The sequence below is a fragment of the Carcharodon carcharias genome, chromosome 21 (genome assembly GCF_017639515.1).
Source record: "Carcharodon carcharias isolate sCarCar2 chromosome 21, sCarCar2.pri, whole genome shotgun sequence".
NCBI classification, from domain to species: Eukaryota; Metazoa; Chordata; class Chondrichthyes; order Lamniformes; family Lamnidae; genus Carcharodon; species Carcharodon carcharias.
Genome location: NC_054487.1, coordinates 49,894,773 through 49,909,828, shown reverse-complemented (window position 1 = coordinate 49,909,828; position 15,056 = coordinate 49,894,773). Strand labels below are relative to the sequence as shown.

Genomic DNA, 15,056 nt, shown 5'->3' with positions numbered 1-15,056 from the left:
CAATGTTAAAATACAATTATTTTACAAAAGAACTGAAAATCTACCTTATGCTGTTTTGTTTGTTCCTCCAAAGCTTTGTTAATCTTGTCTTGCAATACACTTTTTTCTTTCTCCAGTAAGTCAAGCAGTCGCTCATGCTGGAAGATCATACAGTTGACAGCATCAGCAACAAATCACATAACGTGATCTTTCTGATATAAAGCAATAAATGATTCCCTTAAATTACATTAAAAATTGTTATTCAGAAGATGCAATTACTGATTTTAACTCTGAATGGATTCCAAACACACTCCTGGGCATCATTAACACATTGCCAGACCAATTTCCACACCATCCCAGGCAAGAAGGTGGATGGGAAGCATCTAACAACCTCCAGAAAATCTGGCAGTAGGTGTGTGAGAGTTCTGGGTGGGTCATGTAGGAAGGGGCACGTAATTTTCTTTGTGGGGCTTGGAGGAACACTCCTGTTCTTCCCAGTTCCATAAAGTAAAGCGAAAAATACTTGGGACTCTTCATATTTCTGGCAGTCCAGGCTCTCTTCAGCCAGGCAGGAAAACTGCATAATTTGTCCCCCTCAGGCTGTAGCTCAAATTGTGATAAGGACCCAATAATGCCAGTTACTCCAACCTGCATATTTAAAGAAGAATTCTGTCAACTTTGGGCAAGCAGCAGAGCGCCCAACCCACAAGCACAAATAAAAATTTCGGTTGGTGGGATTCAGTCAACTTTCTGACTGCCGGTTGCAAGGACTAATAGCATCCCACTACCTTTTGAATAGAATATATTTAGTAGGGTTCTTCTCATTTTAAACATGTTTAATGAATATATGAAAATACAATTAATATTTATTACATATTCCAGCTTTAACATAGTTCAACAAATTTATGGACTTAATTGCCTCCTTCAAACCTGCTTGCACTGTAAAAATACAAGAAATTATGGTGTTAATGAACACCAAGATGCAAAAATAAAATTGAATTCATGAAAGGGGAGTTAAAGCAGAAAGTTCAGCTTCAAAGGGCCATTAATCATCCTGATTTTTTACTTTTTTAACGTTATGGTTAGGACAATATGAAGGTCTCTCCTATAGGCTTTAGGTTGGATGGCAGACAAGCTACATTCCCTGAAGCACAAGCTATAAAAGTCTGCACGAAGCTCAAATTTATACAATGTATTATATAAAAATTTCACATTAGAGCTGAGCATTAGCACTTATCTTATCGCTTGAGAAAGCAGAAAATATTTTTAAGTAGTTTCCTTTTCATTATGTGCCAGCATATGATTGTATTTATAGCGTAACAAGGTTCAGGTAAGATTGTAAGTACTTTGACATGGCGTGTGGCTGTTCCAGAACTCTGACAAACACACACACACCCCCTCTGTTTTTGGATGGTCACTCCAGGCAATCTGCACATAGCCCTAAACTGACAATTCAACAGCATTATTAACAGAAGTAATGTATTAAGTTGTCTACCTATTCTTAGGCAGGTTAACACTTTGACAAGAAATCTAGAAAGCTAAGTAAAAGTACCATAAAAGGAATCTGAAAAAGTTAAAAGGAAACTCGGATTATTCTGTGATTTTCTCCTTTTTCCCCCACCTCCCTTGCTTTCCTCTTCAGTCTCGTTGTCAACCTCTCACCAAAGCCAGATCTCCCACCAAGAAAAAGCGTAGCAGCAGAGCAGATAAAAGTAATTGGGAGAGGGCAGGATTTTAAAAGGATGGAGTGGAAAGTGAAATTAAAATAAGAGCAAACCTCTTAAGGAAGATTGTTGGCTTGTGGAATAAGCTGCCACCTGCTGCTTAGAATGCAGAACCTGTAGATTTATCACAAAAAACAGATTTCTGTTACATGATGATGGGGGTGGAAGCTCTAACTTAGGAAAAGGTTGTGACTAACAAGAGGCTGGGTTTGGGGGAGGCGGGGGTGTGCAGTGGTGAGTTTGATGGTGCTACTATGATACCAGGCAGTTGATTCCTGGAGAACAAGAGATGGAGGCTCAGTGAAACATGTATATTGAAAGGGTGCCTGAGATAGCAGATATAAAGGGCCCTTCTTACTCAGATTTTCATGCAGTAATATTTTGCCTTTAGACCTGTAACTACTTCTGCATTGAGTAGATTGTATTGAAGATTTGCAAAATAGAATAAAATTTGCACCATCAAAATAGATGATAGGACAGGCATTGACAAGATGGTCGAATGTTCAAAATGAGTATAAGCCCTTGGTGAATCTGCTGCAATACTAGACAATTATTCCAAAACAAAAGAATTTTTTTTGTTCATTTAAATTATAATTAAAACTGAGCAAAACAAAGTCTGCCAACTGAGTGCCCAAAAATAATTTCATAGTCATTTTGTTACTAAGGAATAAACTGCCTGTTAATGCTGTATTACTACAGTAGACTGATGTCTACTTATAACGTGTACAGATAAAGTGTCCCTATGTGCCTCTTTTCATTCACACTATTAAGTGTCCTTACATTAACTATATACTCCCATCTATCTGTCTTTTTTCACCTAAAATGTACGACCACAGTGTGCAAAGTACATTGCAACTGATACCATTTGCCCATTTCACGAACCTGTTTCCTGATGACTTTTACAGCGCTTCTCACATTTGTCATAAGTAGTCAAAGGGCCACATTTTCACTACTGAGGCAGGTTGCTAGAATCAGGAAATTTCCCAAATCGGCACCTTAACCTTAAGAAGGTGTCCCATCAGATTCAATATTCGCACCGGGAGGGCGGGTGCAGGACAGAGTCAGGCCTGCCGCCCCCAGAAACAGCTCAGAGGCATCCACGGGACAGCCAAGTGCTGAGGCAAGTGGTTAGAAGGCCCGCCTTGGTTCTCTGGGACTATGTCCCTGTTGTTTTGTTAAATTTTAGCCCCTCTATTCCTCAACACTCACAAACCATCATCTCCCAACCCATTCCCTATGCCACCTCCATGCCCCTTATACCCTCCATACCAACTCACGCCCCCCCAGCCACCCCCATGGCTCCTTATAGCTCCTATGCCAACTTAAGCCAACCCACCCACCACCCTTGGCCCGTACACCCTCCATGCCAACTCACCCAGTGTTCACAATGGGCAGGCCCCAGAAACCATGTTGAGATGAAATAAAGGTCAGAAATTGTAATAAAGCCTTCACTATATTAAAAAGATCCCATTCATGGAAGCCAATTCAAAGCTTTTACATCTCAGTGGTTAATCTGTTATTAAAAAAAAAGACTTCTTTTCATAACCCCACATCAAAGGCAGCTAATCCTTTAAAGACTTCTTTGAGCTGCCAATCAAACTGAACTTAGAACACCCATGCTGAGACAATTATAGTTTGTGGTAATTCATAAAGAGTCCTTAGGGAAATGTCAACAAACTGCTATTATAATTGCTAGAACGCAGTTTTTTTTAAAAAAAAATCCGTCACAGATACCTGTAGCCTTTTTTTCATTTTTAAAGGGCTGGAGATTTAAATAACTTCACATCCTGACAGTTATACAGACCTTATCCAATCTTCATGAACCTTTCCATTTATTTCATAAATTTATGACTCTCACACTGTGGGTGAGGACCTTTGCTACAACCAAAATGGTTGAACTCAGAACTGAGTTCAAATGGCCCTGCTGAGTTCAGGTTTCCCTCGTGTCAATTAGACCCTGCTCCCCTTCCCTTATTGGAAAAAGAGGAGCTGATCAGAAATGAAGGCAGGACTTCTGCATCCAGATCCCACCCACCATTTTGGAAGCTCCGCGGAGTCTCTACAACTTAGCAAAAATATGGGCCATAGCATCATTCATGGCACAGAGGAGGCCGTTCTGTCCATTGAATCTATGCCAGCTTTCTATGGAGCAATCCAGTCAATCCCACTCTACAGCTTGATTTCAAAGTTTTTGCTTGCATCATGCTCGTGAGCAGCGAGTTCCAGTTTATTACCACTCACTGTGTAAAAAAGTTCTTCATTTTACCACTTCTTAAGATCTTAAATTTGTGTCCCTTAGTTCTTATGCCATCAGCTAATGGGAATAGTTTTTCCTTGTCTACCTTATCCAAGCTTGTCATAATCTTGTATAACTCTCTCAGATCTCCCATTAATCTCCTTTGCTCTAAGGAGAACAACCCAGCCTTTCCAACTTAACCTTGTAAGTAAAATTCCCTATCCCTGGAACCATTCTGGTAAATCTCTTCTGCACCCTCTAAAGGACCCTCAGATCCTTCCTAAAGGATGATGGCCAGAACTGCAGTAATTCTCTAGCTGGGACCTAACCATTATAAAGGTTCAGCAGAATTTCACTGCTTTTGTACTCAATGCTTCTATTTTTACAATCGTACATATGAATATACGAACACCTTCAGTCTGTCCGCAAGCATGACCTAGAACTCCCTGTCGCTTGCCATTTCAACACTCCACCCTGCTCTCATGACCACATGTCCTTGACCTGCTGCATTGTTCCATTGCAGCTCAACGCAAACTGGAGGAACAGCACCTCATCTTCCGACTAGGTACTTTACAGCCTTCCGGACTATTGAATATTGAGTTCAACAATTTTAGATCATGAACTCTCTCCTCCATCCCCACACCCTTTTTTCCAATAATTTATATACATTTTTCTTTTCCCACCTATTTCCATTATTTTTAAATGTATTCCATCCATTGTTTCATTGTTTTATCTCTACCTTTTAGCCTATTTTGATCCCTTCCCCCCCGACCCCACCCCCACTAGGGCTATCTGTACCTTGTTTGTCCTGCTTTCCACCCTTAATGTCACCTATTATCACATTCCTTAGATAATATCACCACCTTCAACACCTCTTTGTCCTCTTATCTATGGCATCTTTTGGCTATCTCCACCTATCACTGGATATCCAGCTCTACCTGTCCCACCCCCCCTTAAACCAGCTTATATTTCACTTCTTTTCTATTTTTCCTTAGTTCTGTTGAAGAGTCATACAGACTCAAAACATTATCTGTGTTCCTCTCTGCAGATGCTGTCAGACCTGCTGAGTTTTTCCAGGTATTTTTATTTTCCTTAAAATCAATATATGCTACATCTACCGCATTTACTTTTATCGATGCAGACATTTCTAGAAAGAACTTTACCAAATTTTGAAAACCCAATTTGCTTTTAACAAAGCTGTGTTGAGTCATCGATGAGTCCATACATTAAATACATACTAATTTTATAATGAATTTTTTGCATAGTATCCTGTGAATGCCAACATTTAGACAATCTAAACAGTCCTTACATTTCAGCAACTTCTGCTTCACCCAAATGAACAAAGTAATTTAACTTTTTGGATTTATGTTTTTAAGTCAATTTGAGGTCCATTATGTTGCACAGGTTATTCAGGACTGAAAGTTTATATTTAAAAAGCTATCGCCTTCAAAAATATTAACTCAAATTCTGTGTAATACTGCAGCCTTTTCTATCCATTCGGCAGCCTGAATTCACTGGTTTATAAAATGGTGACAACATTCTCATTAACCTGCTGTTTATTAAGAAACTTTGACATAAAGAGACAAAAATCTGAGGGACCCTGGAAAAGGAGAGCAATTAAAACATGGTTTATGGCTTTTTCCCTCATAAGCACTATATATTGCAATAATCTCAAAGCAATTGTACAAAAAAAAAACTTACCAAAAAGACAAAGTCAAGTAACTATTTATTCTTTCAGCTTTGTTTAATAAATCCAACTAAAAATGTCCTTAACAGTTGCACTGTATAACACAGGTTGTATTTAGATGGTACTTCCAAGTTAAACACATGTGGAGCAGCAGCTGTCAATACAATCTCCATCATAACACATTCTAACATTTAGAGTCTGCAAAACACTCCAGAGAACCATTTATTTGGTTTTACTATTTCCAGTAAACCATACCAGACTTTTCCTCTAAATGTAGGCAGATCTTTTATCTTTAAATCATTGAAGTATGGAAAAATTCTTCTGGAATTTTATGGATGTAAAGTACAAAGTTTGTAATGGACTAAAATATTAACTGCTAATTAAAAACAAAATACCAAGGTGCAACTATATATACTTTATTCCCTAAATATACACCACTTTGAATATAAATTAGTTATTTAAGTAATTGGATAATTAGAGAAGACTACAAATTCAATGCAACACACCCAATTACCATTTGAGTACAATCGTACACCTTGAAAACTTAGAAGGAATAGTTGCTCTTATATTGTCCAAATTGTGCCTTTGGTGGAGGGAATTGTTTGGTAAAAATGTTCATTTAGTGCTAGGTCAACTGTAAAAGATGTACGCAGTGAAAAAGGATTGATTGTATTTTTCCAGTCAATAGAGATGCTAACTGTTCATCTAAAAACAAAAAAGGCCAGTATTTTATTATTCTCATTGTAATGAGGCTTTTTGCTGAGCCACACAAATATGGTGCATACACACAACAGTGTCATGCGCATTACAACAGGCTGGCCAAGATAAATAATCAATGAGAAATAGTAATTGTATTAAAAAATTGATTTTCTAGTCCTTTTGAGCAGATGCTGCAAATTACAAGAATGCCATAACACACATTTTGTGCACTGTTGCCTTGAGTCCAAAAAGTGAGATTGGATAGTTTGTGTTTATCCACAAGACGTGTGTTTTGATTTTCCTTTCTGAAAGAAACCCCTGTCTAATTTTAAAAGAAAGCCTTGCATTTATATAATGCTTAGCATGACCACTGACCATTAGACAATAATTAATAATTTTCACTAAGCAAGAGCAAAGGGAAAATATATACTATTTTGAATCTGTGCCAGTAGAATATCATAGTTGATCTGGCAACTGTTCAGTCAACTGTAATATGAAAATTAGTGGCTTAAAACAAGGGTAACTCTTTCGAGTTTAAAACAAGGGTAGAGGCAGCTGGATCAATGGGCAATCAATTGGCTAATTAGCTGGAAGCACTGCACACAGCTAGAGTTCCCTGCTCCCCATAAGCACTCTTATATTATGTCATTTGGGAACCTGATGTTAAAATCACACACTACCATGCTTCATGTAAACCACTGGTGAATGATTTGGAAAATGGAGATTCAGTCTTCTGTAAATGGCAGCGCATGCAAAAAATATAAATAGTTCTTTCCTCTTGATTAAAAAAAATGAAGCAGCGGGACAGGTAACAGATGATAAGCCAGCACGATGCATCGTACATATATCATGACATAATCTTTTCTGGAGATGCAAGCAAAGGTGCAGATGCACTGAACTGCCTCAATAAGTTTAGCAGCACAACCATGAGTTCTTTTGCCTTGGTAGCAGAAGGAAAAACCGACAAAGATAGTGGGATTTATTTAACAATTGCATCGTTTTCTACATTACAACAGTGGCTACACTTCAAAAAGTACTTCATTGGCTATAAAGTGCTTTGAGATGTCTGGTGATTGTGAAAGGCACTACATAAATGCAAATCTCCCGTTTTTCCTTTGCAATAACAATTTGACGGAAACCCAGGTACCAACAGCAAAACGATTTCTTTCACCTGCATGCCTAGTATGCATCATGCTTCTTTAACATACAAACAACATCTATTGAATCAAAATGGTGTTGGTTAACATTCTTTCTCACCACACACCCGATTACACCAGGATCAGTTGCACCAAATACTGTCCTGATTATTGCAGTCTGTCCCACAAACAGAGCTGCAATCATTCAGCTCTCCAGTGAACTCCAATGCACTCCAGCAATTTCAACAGCTTTTACCAGTTCACCTTTATGCTTCTTTCACTTAACACTCTCATCACTGCTACAGCCTCTCTAGTTCCACAACTGTTCCCAAATCTGAATTGATCACAGTAATAGTTTGCTTTGGTTTCCAATTTATTTGCCGGGAGTTTTAACATTATATTCGAAGCGTGTGTAATCAAAATTGTGATTTGATACTCTTCACATTTCATAATGTTTGCCTCCTTCTCCAATTGGCCCATGGTGCTCCTCAAAAAGTCTTCTGGCCATTCTCCCTTAATGTACATCTTCTTATACAATTTTGATAATTCTCAAATTAATACTCAAAGATTAGAAAATTATGAAATATGGTTCTGGAGAAGGATGGAGTGGGTCAGTTGGAGAGAACACGAGCAATGAAGTTCTCAGGTGGTGAAGGAGGGAATATATTAGTGAATATCATCATGAAAAGGCAACAAGGTTGAACTGGTCATATTCTAATGGGTGAGAGCTTGCTGAAGGAGGTGATTGAAGGAAAATTAGAGGGATGTAGACCAAGAGCAAGAAAAAGGATAATTATGATAGACACATTGAAATTGTAAATGGGAGGCTCCTGTGAGCAAAGTGCAAGACTGTAACACTTGGAAAAATGTGCAGGGGACCTGCCCTCAGATAGATCATAACTCTGCTACAGTTACCACAGTTTCAAATGGGTTACTGATAAACATGTATTTGAACCATTGGTAGCGACAGATATGATAAGTACAGCAGTAGGTCACTTAACCCCTTGAATCTGTTCCACCACATAGATCTTTGATCTAACTCCATATACATGTTTGCCTTCGATCCCTCAATAACTTTGGTTAACAAAAATCTATCAATCACAGGCATAAAATTAACAACTGATCAAGCATCAACTGTCCCTTGCGGAGGAGAATTCCAAACTACCACCCTTTGCTTGTAGAAGCATTTCCTAACTTCACTCCTGAAAGGTCTGGCTCCAATTTTTTTGGTTATGTCTCCTACTCCTAGACAACTGGAAATAGTCTCCCACTATTTACCCCATCTGTACCCTTAACCTTTTAAACTCTAGGGAATACAACACTAATTTGTGCAATCTCTTCTCGCAATTTAACCTTTGGAGTCCAGGTGCCATTCTAACAAATCTATGCTGCATTCCCTCCAAGACCAATATTATTCTTTCTAAGGTGTGATGCCCACAACTGCTCACAGTACTCCAGGTGTTATTTAAGCAGGGCTTTGGATAACTGTAGCATGATTTCCAAGCCCTCTAGATACAAAGGCCAGCATTTCCTTAGTCTTTTTGATTATTTTATGTACCTGTTCAGGACATTTTAATATCTGTGTAGCACCAAGTCCCTTTGGACCTCTACTGAGTCAGGCTTTTCAATATTTAGAAAGTACCTCGTTTTATCTTTTCTAGGTCCAAAGTGGATGACTTTACATTTTCATCCATTTGTCACAGTTTTGCTCAGTTAATCCATTAACATTGTTTTGTCTTTTTTTAGTCCCATCTACACTGCTTACAAAGGCAACTGGCAAATTTGGCATGTGATTCACTATTTCATCATCTAAGTCATTAATATATAAGGTGAATAGTTTAGGCCCCAACATAGATTTCTATGGGGTATCATTAGTCACATCCTACGAATAAGAGCACCTGTCCATTATCCCTGTTCTGTTTCCTGCTGCCTAATTAATTTTGTAAGCAGGTCAATAACTTATCTATAATTCCATGAGCTGCAATTTTACGTAACAGCCTCTTAATTGAATGCCTTCTGGAAGTCCATATACATCCCATCTGTAGACAACCCCCTGTCCATTACTTTAGTCACCTCAACAAAAATTCAGTCAGATCCATGCTGGCTTTCTGACCAGGTGAAATTTTTGACGGTGTTCAGTCAGTCTTTCTTTAATTATAGATTCCAGTAATTTCCCAACAACAGATGTGAAGCTAACTGAACTATAATTCAATAGTTTCCCCTCTCTTAACTTCCTTAAATAGTGGAGTGATGTGCAATTATCCAATCTAAAAGAATGGTTCCTGAATTCAGAGAATGTTGAAAGATCATAGTTAGGGCATCTGTAATGTTCTCACTTTCAAGCATTCCCCTTTTAAGTATTTTGAAATTGATTATGATTTTTATTAGATAAAGCTGTTAGGCTCTAAATAAATCTGGCTCATTATTCATTATTAAATCTAATTTGCATCCCTCCCTGTTGGTTCCAGGACAGAGTTGCAGAAAACTATCCTGAACATGCTCAAGAAATTCACTACCTTTCTGAAATGTGCTGGTCTGCTTATCACTTTCTACATAAAATAGGGGGGGATGGTGGCAGTGTTAATGTAAGCCAGAGGCCCAGGCTAATGTCCTGGGGACACAGGTTCAAATCCCACCACAGCAGCTGGTGGAATTTAAATTCAATTAAGTCTGGAATATAAAGCTAATCTCAGTAATAGTGACCATGAAACTATAACTGACTGTCATAAAGACCCATCTGGTACACTGATGCCCTTTAAGGAAGGAAATCTGCAGTCCTTACTCCGCCTGGCCTACATGTGACTCCAGACCAACAGCAATGTGATTGACGCTTGACTGTCCTCTAAACTGTTACAGTTCAAGGGTAATTAGGGATGAGCAATAAATGCTGGCTTTGCCTGTGATGCCCACATCCCAGGAAAGAATAAAGAAAAAAGGTTAAAATTCCCAATTAAACCAGTCTGCCTTTACTACATGCTTGTCTAATTTCTACATTTATTCATTTTGCCACTTCATAACTTTCACTGGGGGCCTATAACAATTCCTACAATTCTTTTTTAGTGTCTTAACTCCACCCATAATGTCTCCAGTGCCTGCTTATTTCTTGCTGTTTCCTTGCTTATCATTAATTTCATCTTTAGCTACTAAAACTTCTCTTCTCCTTCTACCAGTTTCCCTACCTTTCCTGTAGACCTTATAACCTGTAGTCAATCCCCAGCTCTGATTATCTTGCGGCCATGTCTCAGTAATTATTATAAAGTTGCACACTTAAGGTTGAATTTGCGCCTGCAATTTATTCAATTTGTTCCTTATACTTGGTGTGTTTGTATAAGAACTCCCATTTGGGTCACACATCCTAACCTGTCCATGTACTCTAATGTTCTTTTTCTAATATCAGCAGCTGTTCACAAGTGACATGATGAGCAGCATTCATCACTAACTCGATTGGTGGTATTCTACAGAGGGAGCACATGACATAGTCCACTAAATGATAATTCAAAAGTTGGAGGTAGAGCTTCAGCAATGGCTTTCCTCTCTGTAGTCCAATCATAAGATGCACCAGATCTTGGCCATATTAGCATATGGTCTCATATCCAGTGCCCAAATAAGCTTAAAGCAGCTGTTCTGCCAAGCTTCAATTTCCTTATGCAATGTCTTCAGCCTGATGGAAAGATCTACTCAGGACAATGACGCATCAACTGACAACTCAAACCAATGCTAGTTAGTTGTCTAATTAATTCGCGATTGTCCTACTAGTGGGTGGGTCATAAAATTAAATAGGCTTATTTTCAGTCAATTTAGTTCAAAGCTAAGAGGTCAAATGATGCATGATTAAAATTGAGTCAATTGCCTGTGGCAAACTTAGTCAATCTGACATCCAAGTCAAGCAGGTACAGTACTCTGGAGCAGTGTTAATGACTGTCCAACAAGCCTAGCTCATTAATGAGACTGCAGGGGTAGACATATCATTGGAGACCTGCATTCTCCCACACAATTTAGATAATGTTGACAATAATGTCTTAATGAGCGGTCTTAGATGGAAAAGCACTACGAAGCTTATCAGGATACTGTGCTGGTAGGCAGCATGGATTTAGTTAGTTTAATTAGTTAGTTTAATATAACAATGGGGGGGTGATGGCATAGTGGTATTGTCACTGGACTAGTAATCCAGAAACCCAGGGTAATGCTCTGGGGACTTGGGTTCGAATCCCGCCACGAGCAGATGGTGGAATTTGAATCCAATGATGACCCTGAAACCCATCTGGTTCACTAATGTCCTTTAGGGAAGGAAGTCTGCCTCCAGACCCACAGCAATGTGGGAGACTCTTAAAAACACAGGCAATTAGGGATGGGCAATAAATGCTGGCCTAGCTGATGAATGAAAAAAAAATTCCACCACATCTTGAGTATTTTCTAAACCTCTTTCCAACTTGTATATATTCTCTACAGATTTAAGTGAGGTATAACTCTACAATGATTACACTGGGTGTAGTGTACATGGACTTTAGGAAATCCTTTGATATGGTATTACATGGGAGACTATTAGGTATTTTAAAAATATGGAATTACAATAACATAGAAAACAGGATAAAAAATTAGCTGGAAAAGAAAAAGAGAATCAGCTAGAGGCAATTTTCCTAGAGGAGTTTGAAGTGGTTAGTAGTGTCCCTCAGGGTTCAGTTGGAGCAAATTCTGTTCATGATGTACATAAAAGATTTGGATAGAGGAAGAACTGAGTGGAAATCTGCAGATGATATCAAAACTGAGCATTTAGTTCTTTAGAAGACCAAAGGAACTTGCTTTGGAACAATGTTAAAATGGAACATTGGGCAGATAGAATTTAATGTCAGTTAAATTAGGTGAGGTATTATGGCACAAAAAATAATTATATTCTAAATGAAAATAGGTTTGGTGCTGTGTAGAGGCTTGGGGGTACGAGTTTATAGAGCATTAAAGGCAGCATCCCAGGGTGATAAGGCTGCAAAAAAAAAAATCCAACAACTCAAGGTTTTATTTCCAGAGAAATAGAACAGAAGTGCCAAAAGAAGATGATAAGCCTCTGTAAAACCTTATCAGGACCAAACTACTGTGTGCAGTATTGAACTCCACACAGTACTAAAAATATTGAGGCTTTAGAGGGTACAACGCAGGTTCACTAGGGTGCTGGCTGGTATGAGGAAGCACAAAAAAGACTTGAAAATTGTGCCTATTTTCATCAGGAAAATGCAGATTGCGCATCAATATAATACAAGTATTTAAAATTATGAGGGGATCCAACAGCGTAAACGGAAGCAGACTGAACGTAATTGAGAGGTCAAGAATGAGGTGCTATGTTGAATTTTTGATAGCCAGGTGAAGTCGCAAACCAGGCACCAAGCTTTTACTTAATACTAAATTTATTTACAGAATGCAACATTACGGATGTCTGCCTCCTCCCTAACCAACACCCAGGTCCAGATTTTCACTCCGGTGTCCAGTGTACAGAGGTGGAAGGATGCCTGGCTTCACAATCCTGACCTTTAAAAATGTTTGCCCGAACTCAGATTTTCGGTCCATGGGGAGGACTACAATAAAGGTCAGACAGATGACCCCAAAAGTAATGGCTGGGCAGGGTGACTCATGAACTTCTGAAAGAACATTTTGAGAAGTAGTTGGTTGACAGTGAAGTCCCTGTGCCTCGGAGGAGACATCATTGGCTTGTCAGGTGATGGTTCAAGCTACAAATGTTGTCCAGCTCTTAGCTGACCCTGGAACGGATGGCCCATCATGAGCTTTCCCTATTATGAATAGCCATTGTTGTGGCCTAATCAAAGTGTACTCTACTGAACCACTGAAAGCATGGAGTGGATTTCAAACCACAGCCACGGAGGTGGCATCGTCTGGCCACCATTGCCTGGTACACACATTATGCAGGCATGTAGTTAGTTGCCAAGACTCAGTGGGTGGAATTTTCCGTTCTGTATATTAAGTCCAGTGGCAGCAGCAGAAGTCCAGGTGACTTCTCCTGGAGAGCAGGGCAAGATTTTGCACTGTTCAGCTCATTAATTATGTATCCACGAGGAGCACATCGAATCTCATGGCAGGACAGGCAGGACGTGGCCTGCCCCAACATTACCTCATAGGCTCCAATGCCCGGACACCATATTTAAATGGCACCCAGATAGCTATTCACTCTGCTCCTGGACTAATCCCACCCCTCCTCCCCTGTTCTGCCACGGTCTCTCCTCCTCCCCTGTGCCCAGCCTTGGTGCACCTGGTGCTACAGGCAGTCAATATCTCAGTGATGGTGTGAAAGGAAGGAGAAAGCAGCGTCGACTGACCTCAGAATTCCAGGAAGAAATCCAGCTTGTCAGGTGCATGCCACTCATGTACAGTTGTGAAAGTGAACATTCTAAATTCCCACTGGCGGGGTGCTTAATTTGAAGGGGGATCAAGATTCTGGTGTTTTTGCCTTTTAATGAATATTCATGAGATGTAAATGGGGTCTCCGACATAGCTCTGGAGACACTCAACCCACCTTCAAACTGCCATGATAGTCGAGAACAAGATTCCAAACTAATTTCCCACCATCGGGAAACTGATTTTTGGCTTCCTGCCAAATCTTGCTCCCCACCTGTCATGATTCCCCCTGCTGGGAGAGTAGAAGATGGGTGGATGAATGATGAACAATGCCATGCTTGTTATCCCATCCACTTGCCCCCTTGTCACCCATCTATCAGGATCCGTCCACACTGTTGATCCCTGACCAGGTCCCTCAGCTGCACACTGTCACAGCATAACAGCGTGACCAAGAGGAAAGAGATCAATAGGGCTGTCAGTGGTCACGAAGCACAGCATGCTACCTTGGAATCACAGCTGCAATATTCATGGCGCCAAGTATTTGCACAGAGCCAGTTTCTCCGCCACACCTTACCTGGCATTGTTAAAATTCTGTGGTCCTGTAAAGGCACTTGGTCACAATGCTCATTTGGAGAGCCGGTGCAGACATGATGGGCTGAATGGCCTCCTTCTGCACTGTTAAAATTCTATGATTCTGTGATATGGTCAAAATGGTTAGTGCGTGTAAGCACACAAAAGTGAATGAGAGCATTGTAAACTGAATGGCTCTTGACTCTTTTCACCTGACATTTTTATTGATAGAATGTCATGCCCCATGCTTTTCTGTCCAGGACCTTCATGCTTTGGTGGAAGAGATCCAGAAGAGGAGGCCAGTCCTCCACCCTCCTGGCCGCCATAAAGACTCTACAGCAACCTGGATTCAAATAGTCTCCTGCTGCACTCATCGCTGCAGCCATCAGCGCTCATGAATTTAGTGCAAAAAAAGGTTCAATGACCTGCTGCGTTCCACAGCTTGACTCACCCACACCTCCAAGGTAAGAGTCATATCTGCATGCTGCAGCTAAGGTGCATGGTACCTCTGCTTCAGCATTGAGACTTATATGTGTACACAGCTCATGAAGAGATGCACAGAACACATGTTAATGAGCAGTGATACACAGATACAAGAGCAACATCTCTCCATGCACTATATATCAGGTTAACATAAATTCATTCTGTTGTTGCAATCAAAAAGGCGAAGAACACCGTGGAGATGA

The 15,056-nt window shown here is 39.8% G+C and overlaps 1 protein-coding gene across 4 annotated transcripts in view; it reads right to left on the bottom strand.

Moving 5' to 3' along the window:
* LOC121293377 (coiled-coil domain-containing protein 91-like) overlaps positions 1–15,056 on the bottom strand; it is a 188,739-nt gene that overhangs the window by 47,232 nt on the left and 126,451 nt on the right. For all 4 annotated transcript variants that reach the window (XM_041216403.1, XM_041216401.1, XM_041216405.1 and 1 more), the window contains exon 9: positions 45–137. In XM_041216403.1, coding sequence (XP_041072337.1) covers positions 45–137 — 93 coding nt within the window. The remainder of the gene's footprint in view (positions 1–44; positions 138–15,056) is intronic.